Source organism: Misgurnus anguillicaudatus, chromosome 10 (genome assembly GCF_027580225.2).
Source record: "Misgurnus anguillicaudatus chromosome 10, ASM2758022v2, whole genome shotgun sequence".
In the NCBI taxonomy this organism is placed as follows: Eukaryota; Metazoa; Chordata; class Actinopteri; order Cypriniformes; family Cobitidae; genus Misgurnus; species Misgurnus anguillicaudatus.
This window is the reverse complement of record NC_073346.2, coordinates 11,687,465-11,715,230: the sequence shown is the minus strand read 5'-3', so window position 1 is coordinate 11,715,230 and position 27,766 is coordinate 11,687,465. Positions and strand designations below refer to the sequence as shown.

Sequence of the window (27,766 nt, the reverse complement as noted above, 5' to 3'; positions counted from 1 at the left end):
TTGTTTTATGTGGGAATACGTGTGTATTCACATCATATCTGTGTAACACGTATTCCCAGTGTCTTGTCACTTTTACCCTACTCCCTTATGTAATCATGTCTTAAGTGATTAATTATGTTCACCTGTTCCCCATTGATGTGGTGTCTTTATAATGCCCTTGTGTTCTCTGTGTGGTGTGCGTGCGTTGTTTGATGTCTGTTGATACAGTGTTCTTGTCCCCTGTGTTCATCCGAGTGTTTCTCGTATTCTGTTTATTTTGTGTTCCTACACAGTGTTTATGTTTACTTCTGTTTTTACCCCCTCGTGGGTGTTTTCAGTTTCAGTTTAATAAATAGTTTATTTTTGTACATCTTGCGTTTGGGTTCGTCTTCTGTTATTTTTCACAATCCGGTTTACACGTACCGTGACATTCTTAGTTAAGGTAATAACATATTTTAATATTGAAAATGAGTAGACTATTCCTTTAATAGATCCTGCAGTTACCTGCTATTGTTCAAGTGGAAGAGGAGTTTACCCTAAATACTTGACACTTCAGCTTATACTTTATATTGTTTTTAATACTACATACACATTTCCTGTATGTTCTGGTTGTATTCTAATAAAGAGACTGAGAAATAATTATATATGATCACTATACAATTGCAAAAACAACAAATCTAATGGTAATATGGTGGCCTAAATCCCTATTTGAACGGGATTAGTTTTACAGGGGGACCTCTGAGAAAACCGTGCTTCTCAGAGGTCCTCTGTGTTTTTAATCCCGTCCGAATCGCCATGTCTGTGTTTTTCTCTGACGACTTCCGTAAGAGTTACAGAGCAATTTACCTACTGTTTTTCCGCCGAACTCAGAGGTCCTCTGAGAAATTTAATCCCGTCCGGATGCAAATGTCTGTGTTTGCCCGCAATATTTTTTGAAAACGCGGTTCATTTCGTGTTTTGGCCAACGTGATCTGCCGTAATTACTAATGCGCGTATATTGTATTTCCTGAGTCCCATTCATTCAGATATGGATGTTTTTTCACATTCGGCAAAATAAAATAATTAAATCAAGACGAGCTGAATATCAAACACTGTTAAGACTGGCCACTGTAATATCATTAACGTTATAAAAAACTCCGTTCAAAGTTGTTCAACTCCGGAATGGTAATGTTAATTAATAAAGATAATAAATTGTATTAATCATTATTTCTTCATCTCTTTGTGTTTATTATAAGCAGACAGTTGTATAAAACACGTAGGCTAACGTTACTTTAGTAGGATTTGTATATTTTATTTTGATTTGTTAAAATTAAATTAATAAATTACATGTTCTGTCATAATTTTACATTTAAAGCAAAATATTAAACATTACAAACACGCGTATCCAGAGCACGTGCTCTTGTGCAACGCCCAAATGCATGAAACAGACACTCCATCTCTGGAATAGCCTGCATCATTTTAATCCCGTCCGAATCGGTACATAAAATCACAGACGTCCTGGGGGACATGCTGAAACTCAAACGTTCTTTGGAAAACGAATCCCGTCCGACTAGTGCTTAAGACTTTTGCACAGTACTGTATATCGAGTGAAACTGCCTTCTGAAATAAAATAAGGCAGGGCTGGATTTGAATTTGTTCATTGAGATTTTTTATTTTCATGGCAACTTAAGCATTACGGCTTATGCCTTCCACAGATGAACAATTGCCACATAGGTCTGGGATGACGTGAAGAGAGGCAAATCATAAAAATGTTCACACTATCCAAACATAAAATAATCTATACAGTATTTGTTTGAGATTTAAAAGAAATATATCAAGCCAAAACAACATGACAGAGCACTAAACATTTAGGTTAGTACAGTGATGATGCAGAATTTGCATTGTTACTGCATGGAGTGAATCACTTTACCTTGGCAATCTGATCGAATTTGCCAAAAAGTTCATTCAGCATATGAACCAGCTCTCCAGGTGAGCAATCCGTGGCTAATCGGGTAAATCCAACAATATCAGCATACAAAATGCTGCAACAGACAAAAAAAATTTAAAAGACATTTTTTATAAATATTTTTGGACAAAATGTATAGAAGACTTTCATCTAGATCTTTGAAAATGAATATTAGTGTATAGTTTAGATGAAGTGTTATATTTAGGTGTACCTGAAGCTGTGTTAACTGCTTTTTTACAACATGTCAAGCAGCTAATGTTAATGTTAAATCCCATATTAGACTTTCATCTCAGATGTTAAGTTCTGTATCTCAGCCACAATGTGTAACAGAATTATCTTATTTTCGTTTATATCTTTGATCTTTCCATTTCATTGCATTTACGGACAGAGCAACAGGGTCCTTTCAATGTTTCCATCTCACAGCGAATAAAAGCTTCAAGAGAGACCTGCAAGAATTGTGGCCCTCCAAAATGTCATGCAAGTACCAGCGTCTTTTAAAACTCTTGTAAAATATGAGACATTAGAGTGTATGAGAGATTGTTTGTCCCTTTGAGAATCAAAAAACATAGATCAGCATTTTCTTATGCTGGTTTTCATCACTAGACGGTTTATTAAAAACTGACACGGATGACAGACTGTTACGACTACAGTAAAAGATTTATCATGGTTGTGAGGACAATAGCACTAGTTTATGAAATACTATTTTTATTTATAACACAATAAAGAATATTTTACACAAAAAAAATGCTGGGTTATTTTCAACCCAGCGTTTGGTCAAAAAGGGACCAACCAAACCCTTTAATTAACCCAGAAAATGTTTATATTTAACCCAAAAATGGGTTGAAACAACCTAGAATTGGTTCAATCCTTTTTTGACCCAACGCTGGGTTGAAAATAACTGATCATTTATTAGAGTGTAAATTTCTAAAATAAAGTCTGTTCTAGTCTTATAAAAAGATATTATAGGATTAAACTCATGCTAAAGTAGTAGGGGTGCGCGGGGCAAAAACTAACGTGGGGTTAGTTGTAACACAAACTGTTTACATTGTTAGCAACTTTTTTGGTAGGCTTGAAAATATTTTGACCCAGCGGGGTTAATTGTAACGCTGTGTTACAACTAACCCCTCAGCACTTACGATATGAAAACCGCTAACATTAGTGTAATTCTTGCTGTTGTTTTAAATAGGCTACACACAAATGATTGCTGCCTGCCAACAACATAAATGTGCCTGTTTTATCAAAAAGCATGTGTCAAATTTATTTTTGTTAATATCTTTAATATTGATTGAATAAGGTCACGTCAAAGATTGAAATCATAATGAAATGAATGGCTAAAATCAGACTTTGATGCTCATTATCTCAGAATTTGATTTTTAAACTGTAGTATGTTTATTACAGACTGGGTCACATATAAAAATGTTTTGTCATAATTGTGCTGCTTTTTCTTTTTTTTACCCACCTATGGGGTAAGTTGTAACGTTTGGACTTCTGTCATGTTTGGTGTAATTGTCCAAGAATGGTAAGTACTAGAAACAAAAATGTTGCTTGTGTAAAAATATAATTAAACTCAAATTTTTTAGAATGATTAGAATGATTATTTTGCTGCTCCTGATCGCATTGGATCCTCCCGATCCCAAAACGTAAATTTCAAAAAAGTTTGATATCATCCAGTGTGGGATGCGTTCTGAGGACTATGTTGTTAAAAATCTTTAACAATGTCCCTATGTCTGTGGTCTCCCATGGATTTAAAATCGTTTAAGATGTAAAAATCGTCCAGTGTGTCCCAGGTCTTAGTCATTTCATTGGTATTTAACAAATGTGACTGTCTTTCACCGCAAAACCCTCTAAGTACATGCACAAATTTCCACTTCTTTGATCAAATTGTTGCAAAATCCCTAAAGATGCAACTAGAAACATTGCAATTGATAAGTGCTGTAATGCATGTGACTGCCACATTCGAGTTGTATTCCAGTCCAAGTACTCAGAAGGAACCCCGGTCTAAATGTCATCCTCGGTCGTTTTATGCGTTGTCGTTCATCCAATTAATTTTTCGTGCACTTAGAGGACTTTGCTGAAAAACTTACTTGGCATTTAGTGGATTCTGCTAACTAACAAATTTCTGAAAGGCCTGAGGATTAGGTGAAGGTATATGATAAACGTATAATACGTGCCGTCAGCATTCGGTTAATATCATCATCTAATTTTTGACAGAGATGGGGTTTAGCGTCTTTTGCATCCGAGCTCCTCAAATATCAATAATACTGTTACTGTTGGCACATCTAAAGGTTTCCTGGCGAATGAATGAAAGCTTTTTGTAATCTGAAATAAAACGAAATCTTTATTGTCTCTCCCATTCAGGAAAAGTACCATGTTTTTAGATGAAAATGTACCTATTTATGTGTCGCTGTTTTGTATGAATTCAAATGATGCGAATCACACAAAAACATACAATTATCCAGTCCGAAAAAGCAACAGGCAATGAACATCTACTGTTATACAATCATAGATGTTAATTATACCCTCTAGTTCATAATAAAGAGTTATTTTGCTTTGTTCACAATGAGCATGAATAGTCATGTTTTGGTGTGCAGTGCAGTGCAGTGATAGACAGTAAACGCACCTGACGTTGGTGTGCCGTTGTACGTATAAATTATGAAAGTTGTTGGTGTTTTCCACCTGTCCAAACTTTGGCCCTTGTAGCCTCTGTATGATTTCAGCTTTCATGACTCGAGCGATGTGAGCAGGAAGCAGTGAGAGTAGCAGACGTTCCTGTCGTACAAACACATCACAGCGGGGAAGTGACTGGATATGACTCATATACACACTCCATTCAATATGTGCTGAAGACACTCGTGAGTTTATATTACATAAAGCACACAGCACGCTGGTTCTGAACCAATAAAACTGAAAGGAGAAAGTTTTAAAACACATCCATTGATGTACAGTATGATTTACGCTCTGAAGCTGCCAACAGAGACTGCAATTTAAAAGAACAGTTCACTCAAATGTGAAACATCTGTCATCATTAATACAACCTTATGCTGTTTTAAACCTCTATGAGTTTGTATCCGCTGTGAAACAGATCGGTTAAAAATCCAAAAATCAAGTCAAAATGAATCAAAACGTCCCATCTCCAAAAAGCAACATAGTAACATAAAAATATCAAATTTAATTATACATTTCGTCTGTAGAGTTGCAGTCTACACAGTAAGAAAAAGTAGTCAATTATGTACCCCACCTGTCACTCATGCACTTCCCTTTAAAAAAGTACAGTTTTACAGTTCATATTAGTACATCAGAGATATACCAAATGTGTATATATATATATATATATATATATATATATATATATATATATATATCCATTTTTTATTTGCTAATTTTCTATTGAAAGTTACCTAGGGGACTATTTTGGGCGCTGCGTAATATCATTGCCCCTCCTGAAGCCTTGTTACAGCAGCAAAGTCCTTGTACAGTCCTTTCAGTCGGTCTTAGTACACAATGTAACTACAGAAGAGTTAAGTTTTAAATAGGAAAAATATCAAAACTCTTTGGTCATTTTTGAGTGCAATGCTAATGGTCTAATCGGATTCAATGGATTATGCTAAGCTATGCTAAAAGTGGTATCGCCAGACCCGGAGATCGGCTGAATGGATTCCAAAACGGTAAAAATCAAATGTTTAACTCTAGGGGAGCTGGAAAATTAGCATATTTTCAAAAAAGTGGAGTGTCCCTTTAAAGGGTACTACGCCAGCTGGGTACACATATTGATATATTTTTCTAACAGTCTATAAAGCACTCCAAATCATACCCGTCAACCCTTCTGTTTTCCCTGGATTCTCCTGTTATTTACCATTATATCCTAATATCATCCCGTTTAAATATTTTTTGTATTTCTCCCGTATTTTTTATCTTTCTATAAAATCAAATCCCACTGTGCGTATTTGATATGTTTGCTATATTCGCCGCTGGGAAAGCAGGTGGCAGTAACATCTCACTCAAACGCAGTCACTTGGTGGTTGTAGTGAATGATTTAAAACATTGTTTTATTAATGACAATTAATGGCAATGATTTTGATGTCAGGTAGTTTGGGATTACAATTAAACATACATTTAATTAATACATTGAAAAGATACTTCTAAAACTAATAACTTTTTTTCTGCGTATTTCTATATAAAATATTTTGGTGGGTCCTGAGATAGATTATACCTGTCTAAGCGGAATAAAGGGGGTGGGGGGTTGATGATGGGATTGGGAAATTTTCCTTATTTTCAAATCCCAATGTTGATAAATATGCTTCAAATCATTCGCTTTTCATAAAGGTTAGTATGCTTTGTTTGCGGCACACAATACAACCCTAGTATAACTTTAACAATACACCATTCATTTAAAATGAATATTAAACACAATCAAATCTGGAGGTGGTTAATGCGCATTTAAGCAGCTATTGTAAGTAAAGTCCCTCAGCACATTAGTTTGCCCATATTGCAGTTCCCTTGCTGTGGAGCTCCTCAAATAAATTATACCCCAGCTCTGATTTTTCACACCTAGGCTTGGGAAGGAGAAGTGAAAATCCATGAATCAAAGGCAGTCAGCAATCTCGAAGCACTGAAATCGAGTTACGGTGGATCTTATTGAAAAGGTAAACCTAATATCACCGCATCAAATTTTCAGATTTTACAGATTTCCAAGGCTGGCATGAAGTGTGAATGAGTGTAATGAGATTTAAAAGGGATGCTCTGGTGGGTCATTACGAATGCTCATGAAAGCTTAACTCTTTCCACACCGGAAAAGAAAGTTAATTGGCCACTATGTCTGGTACATTTCCCCTTAGCGACCATAATGAACTCATCTAAAAAATCTTTTTAAAGTCCTGATAATTTCATTAGAATCAACATTAAAGCCAAATACATTCATTTATGCCGTGACAAATGTCCTATTATCCTATTTTCCTAATGAATGTGCCGTTAAATAAATCAAGGATCTACACTGTAATTCTACAGCAACCATGGCAAACCCCAAAGCAGATGTCTGAGACCGCTGAGCTGTAGAAAGTACAACTTATCACCCACAACCTAACAGGATGTTCTTATATACACGGACTAATGGAAAGCAGCCATCGCACGCGTGACGTCTATCAGAGACAGAGATGGGCTTCAGTCACACCATCTGCCATTGCGGCTCCACCTAAACTGGAAGCTGAGCATCAACATCAGAGAAGCATCCTGGTTTCCACTTAGTAGGAAGAGGGCAGAAAAAAATGAGACCCTGGAGGTTTGCATCCTTTTAAATGATGATGTAGATAGACCGTCATTACAAACATATTCAAATCAGTCATTGCATCCAAACTGCCTACTTTCCATACTATATAGTAGGCAAAAAGCAGTATGTGAGGCAAGTGTATGTCCGAATTCGTAGTATTAAAAAAGGTTGACCTACTTCTTCCGTCAAGCTTCTCGAGTGTGCATTTGATGGGGGTTGTCGTGTTCAAAAATGTCAGAAAGCTGAAACGCGGCTCTATTTGAATGCAAATAGGGAACAGCTATTCCTTAAGTTGTGCTTGCATCCAAGTTAATGGCTCACTTGTTGTTATAACGACGCGTGTCATGTGATTTATCAACATGGCAGATGTAGTACATCCAAATTTTATTTCATACCCACACTGTAAAAAACTTTGCTGCCTTAAATTTTTTTGTTAAATCAACTCAGATATACAAGTCATGTCAACAGATATGAGTTGTCACAACTTATAAAATATAGTTGAGAAAAGTCAACTTAATTTTATAAGTTATAACAACTCACCTGTAGTTATAACAACTCATCTCTAGTCAAGATAAATAATACGTTGAAATGACTTGTAAATCCGAGTTGATTCAACAAAAAATTTTAAGGCAGCAAAGTTTTTTTTTACAGTGCATATCCATGCTATATAAAACCTACTGTGTTAACGGTCGATGAGTACTTCTAACCCAGTCTCACGGAGTTGCGTATAAATAGCACAAAGTGTGAAAATCGTGCAATAGATATACGTCAAATTCCAATTTGGCATGCATATGATACGCCAGTCCTCCCCATTCACTTAATTGGCAGTTTTTTGTCGTTTTATTTAATTTATTTAATAAAAAGATAAAAAATAAAATTTGTAATAAAAATGTATTTAATTGTTTTGCTATTTTCTTTACCGTTATGGCTTGGATTTAGGTTTAGAACAACTTCTTGTTACATAAAAATGACATCCTAACCCAAACCCTAATTCTAACCCTAACTCCAAGCAACCATGGCTTAAAAATAGACAAAAACATGGAGAAACCTGTATATTGAATAACCTCCTTAAGCAAATCTCAAATCCTAAACCCAAAAGAAAACGGTTTAAAAAACAGAAAATAAATTGAGAACCCAATAATGAAAAAACTTTTCAATGATTTCAAACGATTTTCACACTTCGTGCTATATATATATGCATCTACGTGAGACTGGGTAGTAGTTCATCTAATTCAGTACGTATTGTCACAGTATGCGATTTTAGACAGTTTTGGTTCAAACCAGCTGTAAACATAACAATCGACAAGCAAGTCACTGAGGTGCATCGAGGAAGACGTGTTTGCAAGAACCTGTTTGAGAACATGTTACTTTTGCAATTTCGTTTCACCATGATTGTGCCACAGAAATGACGCACATCCCCTTAAAAAACTTTAGCATCTATCTGAAGCAAAGAAATGCAATTATTGCCAAAAGGAAATGTTAATCACTTTTGTATCGTTTTCCGAAAAGCCATGCTAAAGTTGGCAAGACATTCGCTAAAGTTGGACAGAATGTACTCAAATCTGCCTGCAGTTTGGTTTTTAATTGAATAAACATGAGGTGTTTGTGTCTGCAAGTGAGAGTCCGGGAGGTTGTCGAAATATTATTTTACGTTATCTAATTCTGTCATAATCAGCAGACTGGCACACAAGCTTTCCCAGTATTCCAAATTCACTCCTAAGTTCCCCCATTACTATCAGCGTTCAAATGGTTTGCCAAAGAAAACATGGATCTCACAGTTTAAAGCATTCTGACAGATCTCCAAATCTTTAAATGCCTGCTGCTGAGAAATTGATAGATCTTAACGTCAGAACTGAGAGAAGGTAAAGAGAGATTGATACTGAACCTGCTGGCGCTTCTCAAACTCCAGTTTGATGGGTGATTTGATGCAGTTGCAGGTGTCCTGATATGTCTGCTTTAACGCCAGCTCCATCAGATGCTTATGATACGCTCCTGCCAGGTTCCCACATATGAATATGATGATATTTGCCAGGATCTAAAGAGGTACAAGACATATGTTTAGATAAAGTAGCTGTGCTATAATAAATAGTTGCTGACAAACAGTATATAAGTAAAGTATATATAACTTATGGAGTCTATGCCAACTCAAATCATTAATAATGCAAAAACGAGATATTTATTTGTGCAGCTCACGTACAGCTAATATTATTAACCCTCATAAGCCCATATTTTCCTGTATACGTTAGGGGTAAAAATGACCCCAGAGATTAAAAGAGTGATTACACAAAATATATACATTTTTAATGATACAAATAATATATATATTTTTTTATTTACTTCCCATCTATAAATTAATGCTGTGTTTTGGGAGATATGAAGTGCTTTTATACCCGTTTACCACTCAATTCCTCAACAACACCATTAGCTTGCCTGAAAAAAATACTTTTTTTTTATGAAAAAATCACATAAATTAAGATCTAAATTTGATTTAAATTGTTTTTAGATATTGAACTAGATGTTATGTGTTGAATTCAGCCATTTGGTGTTTAGAAAAAAACATAAAAGAATTACAGTTTGAGAAATAAATAACTTGAGCAGAGGCCCAGCAGAGGCCCATAGAGACCCATTCATTTCACTGAATGTGGCCAACTGCTCAACATCACTACTTTATTTATACATTTTGTGAATTTATGTTTATATAAACATTAGAAAGGACATCAAAAGTTAATATTTTTTCAAATAGTAGAATTTTTTTGTAGTTTTTGATGCATTTTGAAATGTCTGTTTTTACAAAATGCCACAGAAATTTGACTGAATGTAAGTGTGTGTGTGTTTGTGTGTGTGTGTGTGTGTGTGTGTGTGTGTGTGTGTGTGTGTGTGTGTGTGTGTGTGTGTGTGATTGAGCATGTATTTTCTATGCAACATTTGTGCTCTGGTACCAGCCCTACCTTTCTGTGTTGAAATTATCAGATTTATTCTGGATGCATTGATTATTTTTTGACAAATAATGATTTTTTTGCATTTCCCATTCATTTTAATTGCGGTCATTTTTACCCCCAAAGGGACTAATTAAGTGCATTTTTTACGCCTCTTTAGAACGATCGAATCAAGCCCAGGTTTTTTTATATGAATCTTGACGGATATTCTGGAAAAGTCACAGAATCTTATTCCACTGAGATAAAGGCAACCATGTTTTTAAACTAAAAAAAGTGGCTTGGGGTAGAATTGACCCCAAGGGTCTTATTAGGGTTAAGCAATTTCAATTCCACTTCTCTGTAAAAAATGAAAATGTAAATTATCAGAGAATGTATTTACTGCAGTACCAATTATGTTTTCATAAACATCAAATGACAAAGTCCAGACATCAGAAAAATGTCAATCTATGCATGTGTTTTTTGTTTTAGATTAGAAAAATATACATGCGTTATGGATGTGACAAAAAAGGACTCTATTTTGGAGACAACATAGTTTGTAGAAAATCTGAAAATAAAAAATGCACAAACCAGAAGCAATAATACACAACAAATGGAGAATGAACAGATCTTCAAAGAACAAAAAAATAATTTATTTTATTACATGGCTCTCTAAAATGCTTGATTCTGATTGGCCAGTCGCAACATTCCAAGGTTTGTTATTCCCAGTTATACCACGGGTCTGTTGAATGCTGCATTCTGATTGGCTGAGAAATGTTCTATGGGTGTTGATTATTTTTCTGTAAACCGCACACCTAACTTGTCAAATGTCTTAAAAATAGGGCACCAGAGCAATGTTTGTGGTAACCGTGGTATAAGCGGAATAATTGACTCCGGTCCTTTGAATTATTTGAAAATAATGCACACCTGCTTCGCGTCGTGCCGCATTACCACTTGGTGTGCATAATTTTCTTATAATTCAATGGCCCGTCGTCAATTATTCCTTACATAACAATCGCCTGAAACTAATAACACACGGTAACCTGGATGCTGCAAATCATTTTGACAGGTATAGTTTAATATTACACAAAATGAAATATAAATATGTTTTTTAATAACATGACATTATATTTACAAATGATTAAACCAAATAGCATGTTCGTGACATTTGAACGTCTTGTCTTGTCCTAAAACCTAAAGTAAACAGGTTTTCCTTTTGGAAAGTCTGCATTCTTTAAAAATGAGCAAACAAATATTTCAAATCAATATTTAAGTTAAATAGGTAAATAGCTGTAAAATAAATGGGATAATGTACAGGCAGCTGGTTGCTATCGCAAAAAAGCCTGTTTGCGCCAGGTCCTGATCACACTGTCGGGGTTTATTTCTGCGATAACAAGTGGCTGCATATACAGTACATTATCCCTTACTTAATGTCCATGTGTGCATTTATGAGAAAACAGCATAATGGATGTGACAATCGATGCTTACCAAACTAAAAAATTATTTGCTTATTAATTTTTTTTAGATGTTTAAAAAATCTAAACAGAGCTCTTGCATTGGTATTTAATCCACCAAACATTGCCATCTGAGATAACAGTATGGTTAAAAGAGCATTTGGTTAAAACTTAAATTTGCATGCAATTGCTTTGTTTTTAATGAAAAAAATGTATATGCCAAACAATTTTCACTACTAATTTTCTTGTACAGTCTATATCAGTTAAAGCAATGCTATTTCAGATTGTGAAGAATTCAATTTCCAAGCACAAAAATATTTCACTGACATCAGCTTACGTACAGAGAGTGCAGAAAATGCAGCATTTTTGTCAAATCAACATATATTTTATGCTACTTAAACATAAAAAATAGTTTTTATAAGTTACAACAACTATTTACAGGTCAAAACTTAAAATAGTATGTTGAGTTGACTTGCAAAACTAACTTGTTTTAACTTCATGCTGCTTTTTGTTACAGAAAAGCTTTTGGTGAATAATTTCTAAGAAGAGCTCTGCTAATCATTTAAATGATCAACGAGGGATTCTGGGTATTGTAGTCTATTCTGAATAAGTAAAAAATAACTACTGTACACACACATACGTCTTCAACTTTCCACACATACATCTTTTATATTTTCTTTTTCATTTTACGGACCATAGCTCTGATTAATTCTGTCTTCAAGCTGGGTTCTTCTGCCTTCCATCTTTTTAATGCTCACTATTCAATATGAACTGTGCATCAAAGTCTCGACTCCAAGAGATATTTTTTAATTGCTCTCGGACATCCGTTTCAATTGGGTCGCCTGTACAATGAGTCTAAAATTCATCTTGGCTGTCGCGCTTCGACCATGAAAACTTCAAAAGGCATCGGGCGCTGCCAAATGATGGAATGAAAGTGAAGTCATTCACAGTGACAAAAATGCAAAGCAGATTTATGAAAATCAAACCTCTTTCATTGTCAAAACTCTACGCTAAAACAAGATTTATCTGAAAGAAGTTCTGAATTTAATTGCTTGGTGTTGTGTATAATAACCTGAAGGGGCACTGAATGTGTTTTGTGGTTTAAGGTTAAAATCACAGATGATTCATTTCCGTCAAGCCTCTATTATTTTGATATGAAGTGAGATTTTAAAAAGCAAAGATTCAGCCTATTTACTGATGGGTGAAGACATATGTATTAATACATAGCAATGTGGTTTGTTTTGTACATGGAATCAACAACTGTATTACTGTAACTTTGCACATGTGCAAAAGCCAGAAGGGCAGATATATACCACTCAGTACTCTGTAAAATGCCTAAAAAATTACATTATTTTCAACTTTTAAGTGTAACCAACTGAAGTAGTTTTTAAGTTGATCCAACTTTTCACTTTTTGCAATGTAGTACTTAAGATAAAGAAATGTAAACAGAACCCAAGACAAAACTATACATTGTTAAAATAAACCCAATTTTACATTCACAAATCAAGAGAAAGGCATTGAGTATAATCTCCTAATCTCCTGAACTGCAGGAAAGCATTTGGTCCCTCTGTTTATATGCATTTGGAATCCGAAATGAAAAAAAAAAACATTGATAAATCACAGGATTATCTGAAGTTAAGCTGTAAATCCACCTGAAGAGCAGTATCCAGGGAAATGCAACAGATTTACAATCAGCACAGGGAGGGAAAGCAGTTTTAATGAGCCATTAGTACACACGCAGTTTCAAATCAAGCTTTAATTCAACTATAGTTTCTACTAAATGACAGACGAAATTGTACCAAAATACAGCCTTTGAGAGCAGATAACTGCATTGCACATTTGATGTATTTTGCCACACTCAATTATATAGTCAGTTTGTTTAGCATTCGTTTTCTCTGCTGTCAAAATGCATAAGATGCAGTGCATGCAGGGTCCAGAAAAGAAAATCCATCAGGTAAATTAACTGTGGAATTAAAAGTGGAAACATTTGGCACATGACCCAATACTGAGTATTATGCAAAATGTAATCTTTGTTTAGGTTCCACCTTTAAAATAATGTATACATAAAAATAATGTAATGCACATAAATGTAATGTAGTTCTTTGTCTTTGTAAGAGGCAACAGTGTCCTCTCTCTCATGCAGCTTATGCCAGGTTAATTTTAATCTCTCACTTAAATAAGCTGTTGTTGTCACATCTGCTGTGAGGGAAAATTTTATTTAAGGCATCAAATATATAAAATCATGCCAACCACCATAACATAGAAAAGTTATCTTTTGTTGACACCTTGTGTTGTAGGGTAAACATTAGATGTCATTATCAGGTGTCATAGTGTCTGATAAATGAATAAATGTAAATTATAATTTTTAAAATGACTAAAACAAACAATTATGAAGTACTATACAAAAATAGCTGTGTTATTTCGAACCCATGCTGGTTAAATATTGGACAGAACACATGCTAATTAATTACCCAATGCTAAACAGTTATCTAACCCGCACAGTCAGAAAAAAAAGGTACAAAAAAGGTCATTTTTTCTGTTGTTGGGGTGGTACCCTCAAAGGTTCATTTTTGTACCTTTATGGGTTTACAACACATTGAAATGTTGTATTGTTAGGGGTACAATATTATACCCTAATCACCTAATGTGTACCTTAAAGAGACACTCCTCTTATTTTGAAAATAGGTTCATTTTCCAGCTCCCTGGAGTGAAACATTTGATTTTTACAGTTTTGGAATCCATTCAGCCGATCTCCAGGTCTGGCGCTAGCACTTTTAGCATAGCTTAGCATAATCTATTGAATCCAATTAGACCATTAGCATCACGCTCAAAAATAACCAACGAGTTTCGATATTTTTCATATTTAAAACTTGACTCTTCTGTAGTTACATTGTGTACTAAGACCGATGGGAAATTTAAAGTTGTGGTTTTCTAGGCAGATATGGCTAGGAACTATACTCTCATTCTGGCGTAATAATCAAGGACTTTGCTGCTGTACAGTACCATGGCTGCAGCAGGCGCAATGATATTAAGCAGTGCTCGAAAATAGTCCCCAAAGTAACCAAGGGCACTATTTTCGGGCGTAATATCATTAAAAAAAATCTTTATTTATTTTCAAAAAAGTGGAGTGCCCCTTAAAGGAACAATTTGTAACAGTTACATTTTAGGGGTAAAAAAACTGTACCTTTAAAGGTACACTTTAAAAATGGCTGGTTTATTTTTGACCCATAATGGGTAAATATTGGACAGAACACTAGTGATGGGTTGTTTTTATGCAACTATGGGGTACAATAACCCAGCAGTTGGGTTAAACAACCCAGCATTGGGTCAATTGTAACCCAGCGTTGTGTTTTTTCCAATATTTACCCATTATGGGTCAAAAATAACCCAAACATTTTTAGAGTGTACACAATAAATCCTTAATGGCCCCCAAAACGTACCACATTGTATTATGTTACGTGTTAAGGGATGAAATGGAACCTTAGGGTACCACCCCAGCGACAGAACAGGTTTTATACCTTTATTCTGAAATGTCAACACACTTTACAATAAAATATGAAAAATATAAATATTTAGAAAAGTATTTACTAAAAACTGTTTAGCAGTAATGACCAAAACTGTGGGTGAAATGCAATAATCAGATTATCTCAGTCACCGTCTGGGAATAAAACTGAGAGGTTTTTGAAACTCATTCAAATTAGTAATTCAGAAACAGCTGCTAATAAAGGTCACGACTGTTGAATTTTCATGACCTCTAAGTATTAAAATAAGTATATGCGTGCTGCTGTATTGTGCAATGTCAATGGTGTTTAAGCGATTTAGATACATAACCAATCATTTTACATGGCTTTTTAGGTATAACAACACTGTAACTCCAATCTGACCTATCAAACAAGATTAAACTATACCGTTACTTCCTAAAGCTTACCTAATACCTTCCTAAAAATCAATCAATGCCTCTAAGGTCACAGCTCAATTTTCACAGCCCTTTATTTAATCTTTCCTCTATTGGAATCGAATCATGTGGCCAGATTGTGGTTAATCCTGAACGCACATAGATTTCTGCTTGAGACCCATTAGCACCTGCTCTCTTTTTAACAACCTTTCTGGAGATGAACACAAACGTTCACAGTTTTAAGCAACGTAAATATTTGGAGAGATGGGAAGCGAGAGTTCACCAAAGCGTCACCAAACAAATGTGCCACAGCAAATGTGTGTAAATAGATGCCCTTAATTTGTCCTGTACTATGATTAATGTATACAAACTGGAATCTTCATTTAAATAAATAAATAAACACATTTGAGCAATTCCAGCGTTTGTGGATGTGACATTTGCAGTCAAAAATAAAAATACAGTAATTTCTCAGAGAATGCATTTATTACCGATATATTGAACCATTTTTTTATATTTTCCTAAACACCTGATACTAGACTACAGGCATCACAAAAAATTCAGTCTATATCATGTTTTCAGTTTTAGATGAGGGAAACTTGCATGCATTATGGAGGACCTGCACGAGGGTGGGCAGTTCTGAAAAAGTAAGAAAGAATTTAAAACTTTAAGGACCTTTGACTGAATATTTCTCTGGAGAACAAAAAATAGTTCTTTTAGCATCACCGTGAGGCACCTTTTGTGGTACCTTTATTTTTAGGAGTGTACAGCTTCCAGGGTTCCCACACCTTAGTTAACTTCAAATTCAAGGACCTTTCAAGGACTTTCCAGGTCCAATACCATCAAATTCAAGGACTACATTTGGGGACACATTTCTAGTAAGAGCAAGGTTACATCATGTTACCTTTTAAGATGCATTGTTACAGTTCACTTTTGAAGGAACTCGCGCTGCGTCACTGCGGTGACACTTTGGGGACGCCTCCAGGGGTCGGTACGTCTGAATGTGTATATAAAATTCAACCAATTGTGAGGCTTAATGACAAAGACAGAGTGACGCGGGAGCCAGGAAGTATATTGCTATCTGAAATATTGCCAAAGACGGCATTACAGGGACGCAGGAAGTATGGCAAGGGAGACGCAGTGTCTTGTTCCCTTCTCAGGGAACAACAGTTACATACGCAACCCAAGACGTATTCATGTGTCAAGCACAACTATGCAAAAAAGCATTTTGGTATGAATCAACATTCGCATACAGAAGATATAAGCATTTAAAGTGAACAGTTTATCATGTGTTCTTTAAAAATCTCAAATTTTATGATATTATGCTACAGGGAATAAAATTGATTTTTGCAAGAATGCATAAAATAGATTCAAGCACTTTCAATGGCTTGTATCTATGTATGTATATGAATCCCCCAGATTCACAAACTTTCAAGAATTTCAAGGACACGTGGTGGGAACCCTGAGCTTCATTCCTTGTATTAATACGGTAATCTGGTCAAAAGGAAGCTTTGTTTAATGACTTGTACAAGCAGGTGAGAGTATGTGTCCACTTCCCATGTGTAAGTGTGTCGTTCTGAAGAGAGCATTAGCATTAAATCACTTCATTTATATACAGCCCACAGACAGAGGATGGGTTTTTTACCAGCTGCCTGGCTGGACACAAGTCAATGTATTTGAAATGAACAGCCAGACAGACCGACTTATAGGACTTACACATACATAGACAGAGAGCTGATCTAATTTCAGAAATGAAATCTGAAGAAGTTCAATTATACTTGCCTAATCCTTCTTGAGGTGGGTGGTGAACAGCTGTAAGCAGATTACCACCAGCGAGTTGCTTCGGTGGCCAAAAAACTAATTAGTACTGCGAGCAATACATAGCATAATGTAATGACTTTCACTTAAAGTAGAGCCGATGCTGTGTGTATTATACAGTTATGGCTGGCAGGTAAAGGAGTCACACTGTACTGTCTGTTGTGGTATTTATGTGCCTGTGTCACATCACAACATGCTGTTTAAATATTCCCCTTAATATGACCTTAAATCCAAAGTAAACAGGTTAATCGTTTCTCCTCCTTTAAACACAAATCTCAGAATTTATCAGAGGTATTGGAGGATCAAAAGAATCTAAACATCAAAGATATATACAAATGTTGCATGTTTTACTAACCTGACTTTACCTTTATGTCTATAATTATCAAAAATATGTTTATTTCAATTTTTTCTAACACGTTTCTAAATATAATTCTATTCAGGAGCTTTTCTATTTAGAAACTTAGAGCTAGTGACAATTCAGGTCTTCACACACCTGTATTAATGTGTGTGATTTTAATTAATAAAATTAATTAAAATAAATAAATATAAATCTTAAATTAGTTGCATCAGCGACGTAAAGTGCGCCCGCACTGCAGTGGCGCAGTGGATTACATCACAATTCGCAGCGCGCCTGTTTGCAGTCATTTGAATAAACGCAGCAGACATTGCACAAATGGAGGGAAACGAAAGAGAAATTTGCAAGGCACTAGCCAACATGAGATCAAAGGTTTGGGATTACTTTGGTTTTCACAAAGTAAATGGAAAGATTGACAAGTTCGTTGCAGTTTGCAGACATTGTAAATCTGAGTTAAAATACTTGGGGAATACAACGAACCTTAGCAACCTTCTCCGCAAACGCCATGCCATTAAGATAGACATACATGCACCTAAAGCCGCTAACTTAGGATTTCAGGGTCAGACGTGAGAAGTGCTACTCCTTTACACACTTGGCTGCATTTACACACTTTGCTGTATTTCCTAAATGTTCAGGAAATGTATGCAATGTTTACATAAAAGCTTATGGTGCATTGAATATGTAGAAGTAGTATTATTTTTCTTGGTTTACTTGCCTTAATGTATTTTGAGTCCTAAGAAGTTAAGCTATTAAACTGAAGTTCTGAATCAAGTTATTGAAAATCTATTAAATGATCATGAATTTCCCAAATATTTCTTTTATTTGCTCAAATGCAGATGTATACTAAAATTTATAAAACGGTTAGTTCCAATCCTTGATTCTGATTGGTCAATAGGTGTGCTTTATTCACGATAAAACACTGCTATGACCGCTTCACCCAAAGGTTCTATTTAATATCACTGCGCCCTTAGCAACACCCTTAGCAACACATAAACATATAATGAGACAAAGTCTGAGAACAGTTTGTTGTTTTTATTTGAGCTTTCATGTTGTTGTTCCCAGTCAGGGACTATTTTTTCTAGCGGAGGGATTGCTTTTATTGATTTAACTTCATGAAAGTTGCACTAATATTTTTTTACTTTAATATTGTGTGGTAACCGTTTTATAAAAGCAATAAGGTACTCGAGGCAAGTGCTGTATCGTGAATAAGTAACGTCTGAAGGGGTTGCAGGCACTCCTGCGTCGTTCCTAACAACGCCCTTCAGCCGTTACTTATTCACGATACAGCACAGCCTCTCGTACCTTATTGCTTACTTACAGAACATAATAATAAAAATCGAATCATATTTCATTGTTAATCGAATCGAATCGTAAATCGGTTTTTAATCAAATCGGAAACCTCTGAATCGTGAATCGAATCGATTCGCTGTCTACCCAAAAATTCACAGCCCTAGTGTTTTGGTCTCAAAGATTCCTCAAAATATCTTCCTTTGTGTTCATCAGAACAAAGACTTTTATACAGGTTTGTAACATTATGGGGCGGTTTCCCGAACAGGGATTAGACTAGTCCTAGACTTAAACACTTTTAAGAGCTCTCCAAACTGAAAACAACTTGCACTGACATCTTAAAATACATCAGTACCCTTTGTTTTACCTCAAAATGCACACAGGTAATGTTTTTAGTAAGGCATGTTTGTTAAAACTAGTTATATTTCATAATTTAACTAAGGCTTAGTCCTGGATTAAGCTAATCCTGGTCCGGGAAACCGCCCCTATGAGCGTGAGTAAATGATGACAAAATTATATTTCTTGGTGAACTATCCCTTTAATGCCTTTTCAAAATATGTTCACCTGCGACTGCACTTTAAAACTATTCTCACACTTAGTAATGCTGGGTGTAAAGACTTAAGCTCATTAATCATTTATTTTGTAATGGATTATCTCCCATTTAAAATTTGTGTTTAAATAGATTTACTGATTTGCAAAGTGAGCACAAAGCTAAATCTGTTTTCATTCATCCAGCCAAAATGCTCTGGAAAGCTGATTTAATGCATCATAAAAAATTACAATAGGCGTGTGCTGCAATAATGCCACACTAAGGTTGTTGGAGTGATTTAACAAAGTGTGTTTTTATATACAACAGACTGTACACAGTATCATAAAAAACCTTTTAATAAACCAGCGCAAGAAAACAAGAAAAACACATTGAGGATCAAAATATAAACAAGCACACTTAAAGGTGCAGTGTGTAATTTTTAGAAGGATCTCTTGACAGAAATGCAAAATAATATATAAAACTATATTATCATGAGTGTATAAAGACCTTTCATGATGAACCATTATGTGTTTATTACCTTAGAATGAGACGTTTTTATCTACATACACTTACATGGAAGCCGCCATTTTGTGCCGCCATGTTCATACAGTAGCCCTTAAAGGACAAACTTTTTTACTAAGTTGTCTCCAACGATGACATGTTTGTCCGGTGGCGGCTACCGTAGCTTTTCTATGTGTTTCAAAAGCGATAGATGAGCAGATGACTTAGCTGTTGGTTGCAGTTCGCAACCTCACCACTAGATGCCACTAAAATTTACACACTGCACCTTTAAAGAGCAGCTATTGTCCGATTCACGTTTTTAAATTTCCTTTGGTGTGTAAGTGTGTATTAGTACATGTTAATGATATGCAAAAGGTACAAACCCCAAAATAAACAATCACGTGAGTTATCATCTCCAACTTAAATCTCTTTTCTTGGACTACAACAAAAACACGGATTGTAGGCAACAGTTTACTTCCTGGGATTGGTGATGTAGACAAGACCGACATTATCATAATTCATCCCGCTTGGAGCCTGTAAGTTAACTCCTGTTAGCATTGCATTGTGATTAAATCTTTCAAACATGGTAAAGAGCGTCACATTTCCGGCTGACAGAGATATTCAGGCCAATCACAAAGTACAGGTTAGCTGGCCAATCAGGGACACAGTGCTTTTCAGATAGATGAGTTTTGTACAAAATCTGTGTGTTTCAGGAAGAGAGTGAAATCTGGAGCGACAAAAATGTACGGTATGTGTAAAATAATGGGTTTTCATCCATAAACCACGCGAACACATTGTATTATACCAAATAGACAAAGGAACATTGATTTTAGAAATAAAATAGGTGCTCTTTAATAACGTAATAAGTTGATCGGTCATCAATAAAGCCGTTAACATGCAAAGCAAAATCAAGGATAATTGACAAATATCACACTGCATTTAGCAGATGATTTTATCAAATGAACTGCAGATATGCTTTGGCATATTGTGTGATGTTGGCATTGTGCCAAATGCCATGCTTCAGGAAAATGTCAGTCTATCAATTTAGCTTAACTTGTTATATTCTTTTCCAGATAAAAGAAATTGAATGTAATGTCCTGTAAGTTACACTTTCAGAAAAAAATAAAGATGTCCCTTTGTACCTGTGAGGTACTATTATAAACTCTTTAAGTGCAAAGGTGTACTTTTTGAAAGTGAGAGCTAGGGACCATTTCTTCACCATTTTGTCTGACAGTGTAGCTGGAAAAATGCAACATTTTATCAAGTTGGCATTTTTTAACGTGAAGACACTCAAACCAATGCACAAACATAGTGTGAAGAAAGAAAAAACAAACCAACATTCACTTAAAAATAGCTTGGCTATTTTTAGAAGAAGAATACGTTTGCTTATTGATAAACTTGCTCAGTGATGCATTTAGGTACATTATGTTGCCTGTAGACTTGGCAGTACTAAGCAATGATTATTTGATTTATTCGTATATGCAAACAAATGATATTGAACCAGTGAAATAAATCACATGCTTCCTCTATAGGACACTTTTTTTTTAACAACACAAACCTGCAAAACATTATATCAGCCCCAAGGCCTGACCATAGATGTAACACTTTACCTTGCTGCTGTACATGTATGAGTTTATGTGCCCAAAACACCCAGCGAGGGAAAGAAAGAGAGAAGGAAACGCAGGTCAAAAGATCATATGTAATTAAATCAAATCAGTATGATACAGTGTCCGATCAGTTAGTATTGCATCAGACCATTCATCATGTGGATTGTCCTCTTATTCAGCACACATTTAAACCTGTGGCTTTACTGCCCTCATTACCCATGAAAGCCCATTGGTAGGGGCCCCATGGGGAAATACTGAGCCGTAATGAAATTTAACCCTGCTTTTCTGCCAATGACACAGAGATTAAATTCAATCAACTTACCCCGAGCATCACTGAAGCGGAAAACTATCACAGATCTGTAACACAACACACCCAAAACTATAGCGCAACAACAACATGTCAAAGAAAATATTAGCCTCTGAAAACACACATGCTTTAAATACCAAAGAAAGGCATTCCCTTCTATTTGTGTCTGAGCTTTAAGAGCTGATAAAGTAAACATACCTAACATTAACAAATTATAGTTTGGCAGCCTTCTAGTCGTACTATTGAATGAAAAAGCGCCATTTGTGTAAGCAGAAAATTCTGCAAACTGGCCTGCATCCATTCAGTGCAAGCTACAGTAATGAGGTGCTTGCTCTTGCAGTTAGTGACTTCACCTAAAAATGGCACTGGATGAAGTGAATGAGATGCTGATTGGAAGAGAAGGCACAAAGATCACACGAGCCGCTGAGACTCTGGCACAGATCTGTGTCAGGAGCCGTCCCACCCTGGCGCCCAAAAGGGCACAAATCTGTTCCTTCACAGTTGCTTTTCTAACACCTCGCAGAGGAGTGCAGTCATGCATTTTCACTCAAAACCTGACCAACACTGCACATCCATCCACTATTACTAGGCTTAAAATGGCACACATTCAGCTAAAATTTATCAGAGAGCAGCTGCACCGTCAATCTAAGCGGACCCCTGGATTAAATTATTGGCATCCATGATGCATGTATATAAGGTCAAGATGCCAAAACATTACTTTAGTTATCATTATGTCAATCGAAGCATGAAATTGGATCTGTATGATCACAAATAGGGGTGCGACGGTTCTCGGTAAAGAATCGATCCTGTTATCCTCCCACGGTTTGGTAGGCAAGTGCACCGCGGTGCACCGTGTTTGACTCGACTACGCATTTCTAATATAAAAAACATTGCATAAAACCGCTAATGTATGGTTCCGAATACGCTCTGCATATGTTAAATGAGAGTTCCTGTCCAATAAACTCGTAGTATGCAAATCTATTGCCAACCTTACAGTTCCTCCTCACATGTTGGTGTGGGTGTGTGTGTTGCGGACCGTTTAGCGAGGCAAGCGAGGGGGAAAAGCCGTTAATACGCCAGCTTCATTTAAGTCTGCAGCAGCGATGCTCAAGAAAATGTGGACAAAACTTTAAAATTTGCACGCCACGCGTGCCGTATGCTGAAGACAATACATCTAATATGACGAGTCGATTGCACACAATCGCAGGTGACAATGAAACACACACATTGCCTTCTGTGTTTAAATGTTAACAAACTTCGCCAGGGTTCGTACAAGTTTCGGAAAGTTTTTTTCAATTACGGGCCCAGATGATGTTTCAGGGGTTTCTATACGTATCACTTCTTTTTATGGGGACTTCCCCCAGAAAACCCCGCCCACCCGTCAATCAGCGGGAGAAGCTAGAACTTCCAAACATCACATCACGCGACAGCTTTGTTTAATTTCAAAACTCAACAATGGCACGAAAGAAGAAATGTGTTTTTGGATGTAAGGAGAAGAAGGTCAGCCTTATGAAAACAATGGATATAGTTTGTTATCCGGGTAGCAGAGGAGTTTTGCGTGTGTGTTTAATGCGCCGGATTTCATTGAAAAATCCCAACCGGGTCATGAGTTGCATGCGGTAAGTAAGACTTCTGTCTTATGTTGGAAATAGGCGCGTGCATATTATATAAATGACACGAACATGTAGTGAATCCAGAGGCGGCCTTAGCTATGTTTCAACCATTTCCATTGAAACGGCCCCCGCCCTCCAAGGAGGGCCCCAGCCCAGCGCAAGAATGTTTGAACGGGGGGGGGTCCTGCACAGGGGAGCTCACAGTGTCAGTGCCAGTGGATGTTAAGCAATCAAATATCTTTCATTTTAAATAAATTAATTTCTGCTATTTATTTTCTTTCGGACGTTAATACGCGCTTTAGCCTACGATAGAAATCGGATTATTAAAATGAAATGAATGTATTTTATTTAGTCTACAATAAAACTGTAGAACTGCATTAATATTTGTTATATGTCATTTAAATTATGTTTTTTAAAAGTCAATTCTTTCATTTTTATAAATCAATGTAGAATCGTTTACAGCAGCATCACAGTGCTTCATAAAAACTATCAGAAAACGTGCACATGTGGATAATTCTAGAAGTTGAATTATTCTTTAGCATCGGGATCACTAGACGAGAGCTTAATAGCCTTATTTTTATGAAAACCAACATTTCTTAATTGTGTTACCTGTCGTAGTTAGCCCGTGCCCATTCATTCCGACAAATTTACCTTCACAAATGGAGAGAATACCAATTGGAAGTGAACATCCCTATGCCCTATTCCCTTCGAAGATCAGAGCTGTGCATAGAGTTGCGTAATTGTGTCTCTCATTGCGTGACTGTGACCGTTAAAATAGCCTTTGGAGAATAGAGCAATGAAAACAACGTAATTTTAATTTAATCTGGAGTGAGTTTAAGCGGCCTTCCCTTCCCGAAGTGCCCTTCAAGGGCGCAAAAACGCAGTTTTGAATTCGACCATGCTCTCTCTCATCAGGCTTGGCTGTGCAAGTGTGATTCTATGTTTTTAATAATACATTTTTTTAGGGGCTGATTTCAATGGGGTTTTTTTAATAATATGATTGGATTTTATACTAACCTTAATGCAGTATTTCATTATATTAAAAAATATGTGTATAACATCTGTGTGCATTTGCTGACTGCCTTTAATATATTTAGTGCATGACTGCATTTTCCTCTAAGGCAACATACATTAAATGAACATAATGACCAAGAACTTTAGATAAACGAGGGGCGATTTTTTTTACTGTGGCTTGGAAATCTTCTTTTTTTGTTTTGCTCCCGCATCACAGTATGTAAACTGTTTTTATAATAGCCTGTTGCCTCGTTCAGATTTTAATTGAGTACGAGGCGACAAAATCGCTGGGCAAAGATGAACTTTTCAGGGCATCTCAGCACTCAAACACAGAAGGGTGGATATCTAAAAAGGGCTCAGGTGAAATCTATGCCCGCCGCCAAGTGAGCTGTCTACGGTGCTGAAAAAACGCGGAGCCCATCGTTATTTATAAGTTCGGTTCAGTGTCAGTCTTGTTCTATTATGCTTATGTTTTTTGTGGGTAGGGCCCCCTATTAGTTATTGAAACGGGCCACCAGATGCTTAAGGCCGGCTCTGAGTGAATCATAAGTTAAACCGTGTTGTATAGTGTTGCATGACTCGTACTCGCTCCTCCCGCAGTAGTAACTCCTCTTTCTTCATTTTTTGGTACGTTATCGGAAAAATTCGGTAAAGCTAATCTTTCTTTTATGAATCTGATTAAACTAAAGACTCTTCGGAGATATAAAGGATGTCATACTACTCTATAGGTACTCCAGATTAACATCAGAAATGCAGAAACAGCACGTGTTATGGGAGCTTTAAGTGAAAATGTTGATTTTGGCAAAGGTTAAAAACTGCTTAGGTTTTATTTTTGTAAAGAAGCTTGTTTTGACCAAAGTGTTAGGTGTTTGTAACCCAATAAATAATTGAATTTTCTTTAGAATTTGAGCCTTTTTAACCCCATAAACATACCCACACACACACCGAAACATACCAAAACCATGACACACAGCGAACCGTAAGTAATTTAAACCGTTGCACCCCTAATCACAAACTGTATGATAATATAATCTATTCATGTCATGTAACATATTATGCCAGTTTTTACAAGATGTAATATAAGTCTCAGTTGTGCCTAAAATGGGTCTGTAAAGCTCAAAATATGCCACAGATCATTTATTATATCATGTCGCAAATGCCCAGATATTGTTTTCATGTGTGTACCTTTAAATGCAAATGAGCTACTGCTCCTCACTCCCTTACCAGAGCGCTTTGTGTTAAAAATATGAATTGTGAATACAGTCTAGGACAATATAGTATCTTTAGCCGCATTAGTGCTATACAATTTGCTAACAAACACTTTTAGGAAAGCAGTAAAATTATCAGTCAGTGGCTGTGGGAGGGCCTTTATCACTGTGACATCACATTAACAAGAGAATCAAAACAGAATGTCTAATGACACTGCTTTGAGTTAATGTGGACTAAAAAAGAAGCAGAGGGTGGATTTTTTTCATTGTAGGATTGTTGTGTTTACACACGGCCAACACACACATTTATGTCCAAACATGGATTTTGCAAAACATGTGCCCTTTAAAATGTGGTTGAAGTGATGGCCTGTGATACATGATTATTCATATTAAGTTAAACAATTTCAACTTTTATAAGTTATGTCAACTTTTCACAAATCCAAAATTAAAATAGTATAATTGACTTGCAAAACCAAGTTGTTTTAACTTCATGCTGCATTTTTACAGGACTCATTTCTACACATTGGTCTTGCACAGTTTTAAACTAAAGTGGATTATACAGTGAATCATTTGTACAAGAATGCTGCAAGAGAAGCATATTAAATGTTCAGGTTTCTTCTTTCTTACATTGTTTTTTATCAAACATGCCCACTTGAAGGGGCCAGGGTCCTGTTCTGTCTCAGGGCTCTCCAGAGGTTAAAATCATACTGCTTTTAAGACTACTGAGGACCAAAAGACACCACATGAAAAGAAAGACTTGAAAGTGTGTGTGAAAAGATGAAATAAACAGTAGATGCTGCATTCAGCAGTCACATCTTAATAGAGAGAAAAGTAAACAGGGACTGAAAAATACGTCACGATTTATAATGACATTCTGTGTTACTGTTCATATAAAGCTTGACCTTTTACACAGAATTTGAAATACATGGAATTATTGTGCGTCCTTCACAGAAATTGGCTTTTACAGAAAGGTCATATTTGCTTGTTTGCTACGCAGAGCATTTAGAGAGCCAGTTATTTTGGGGGGATTTTCTAAACAAGCAATTCGACTGGAAACCATAGTTAATGCGGTTTTCGACGAGGGAAACGAGAAGAGATTAAAACTAAATGGATACAGGTGACACTTCTAAACCGTATTCAGGAAATCTGCAAATATGAAATTTCACTGCTGATGAAAGAAAAATGGAGTTTCGATTAACAGAAATGAATAAATAGCTATGTGAGAAACATCATACAGAGAAAGGTTCATTTGACTTCGTATTTACAAATACAAAATGTGCTAGAGATTATTCTTTAACTACATGCAAATTAAGATTTTTATTTTTAAGACCACTGTTTATAATGTTGTTTTCTTTTTAAACTATTCTAAGCCAGTATTTATAAAATGTAGCTTTACAAAATTATCATAAAATTGGTTTAAAAATTCTCAATCAAAACAATGAGTTTCATTGGAATAAAGTTCATGTCATTCGTCTCTCGTTAATTACTGACAGGACCTTTACTTATTTGTTTAACTCTTTCCCTGCCACTGACGAGTTATCTCTTCAATTACACCAAATCGCTTCCCTGGCAGTTTTTGTGTTTTTACGGAAATCCATATTTCTGCTATTATCCACTAGGTGGCTCTCTTACACAACTTATAAACACTAAAGCATCCACTGATTCAAAAACAGTAAAAACAATTTGTATGTTTTGATCATCGGCACTAATTTTATAAACGCGTGATTAACGCAACACGCAATTTCTGTTTGACCCACAGCTGGATGAATTGAGACGCAGCAAGTGACCAGCGCTGTCTAGATGAGTCGGAGCTTTTCATAAAAATAAGAACATTAAGCTCTCGTCTAGCGAATCCAATGCTCTAAATGGTCATTAAACATCTAAAATGCACGTTTTCTGCACGTGCAGTTTTCTTTATCTGCACGTTTTCTGTGAGGTGTATCGTCCCAAATCCATATAAAGCAAAGATGCGTTTTCTTTCACTTTTTAGTTTCGTTTTAAAAAGCATTCAGAAATTATAGAAAATAGACCGCAGGACTTTCTTGATGTTAAAATAATTATTAAGAGAGATAAAGTTCGGGA

The 27,766-nt window shown here is 35.9% G+C and overlaps 1 protein-coding gene across 2 annotated transcripts in view; it reads right to left on the bottom strand.

Moving 5' to 3' along the window:
• Nucleotides 1–27,766, bottom strand: part of adcy2a (adenylate cyclase 2a) — a 165,292-nt gene that overhangs the window by 44,338 nt on the left and 93,188 nt on the right. For both annotated transcript variants that reach the window (XM_073871868.1, XM_073871869.1), the window contains exons 4-6: nucleotides 9,073–9,222; nucleotides 4,545–4,693; nucleotides 1,889–2,000 (exon numbers count right to left, since the gene is read on the bottom strand). In XM_073871868.1, the coding sequence (XP_073727969.1) occupies nucleotides 1,889–2,000; nucleotides 4,545–4,693; nucleotides 9,073–9,222 (411 nt within the window). The remainder of the gene's footprint in view (nucleotides 1–1,888; nucleotides 2,001–4,544; nucleotides 4,694–9,072; nucleotides 9,223–27,766) is intronic.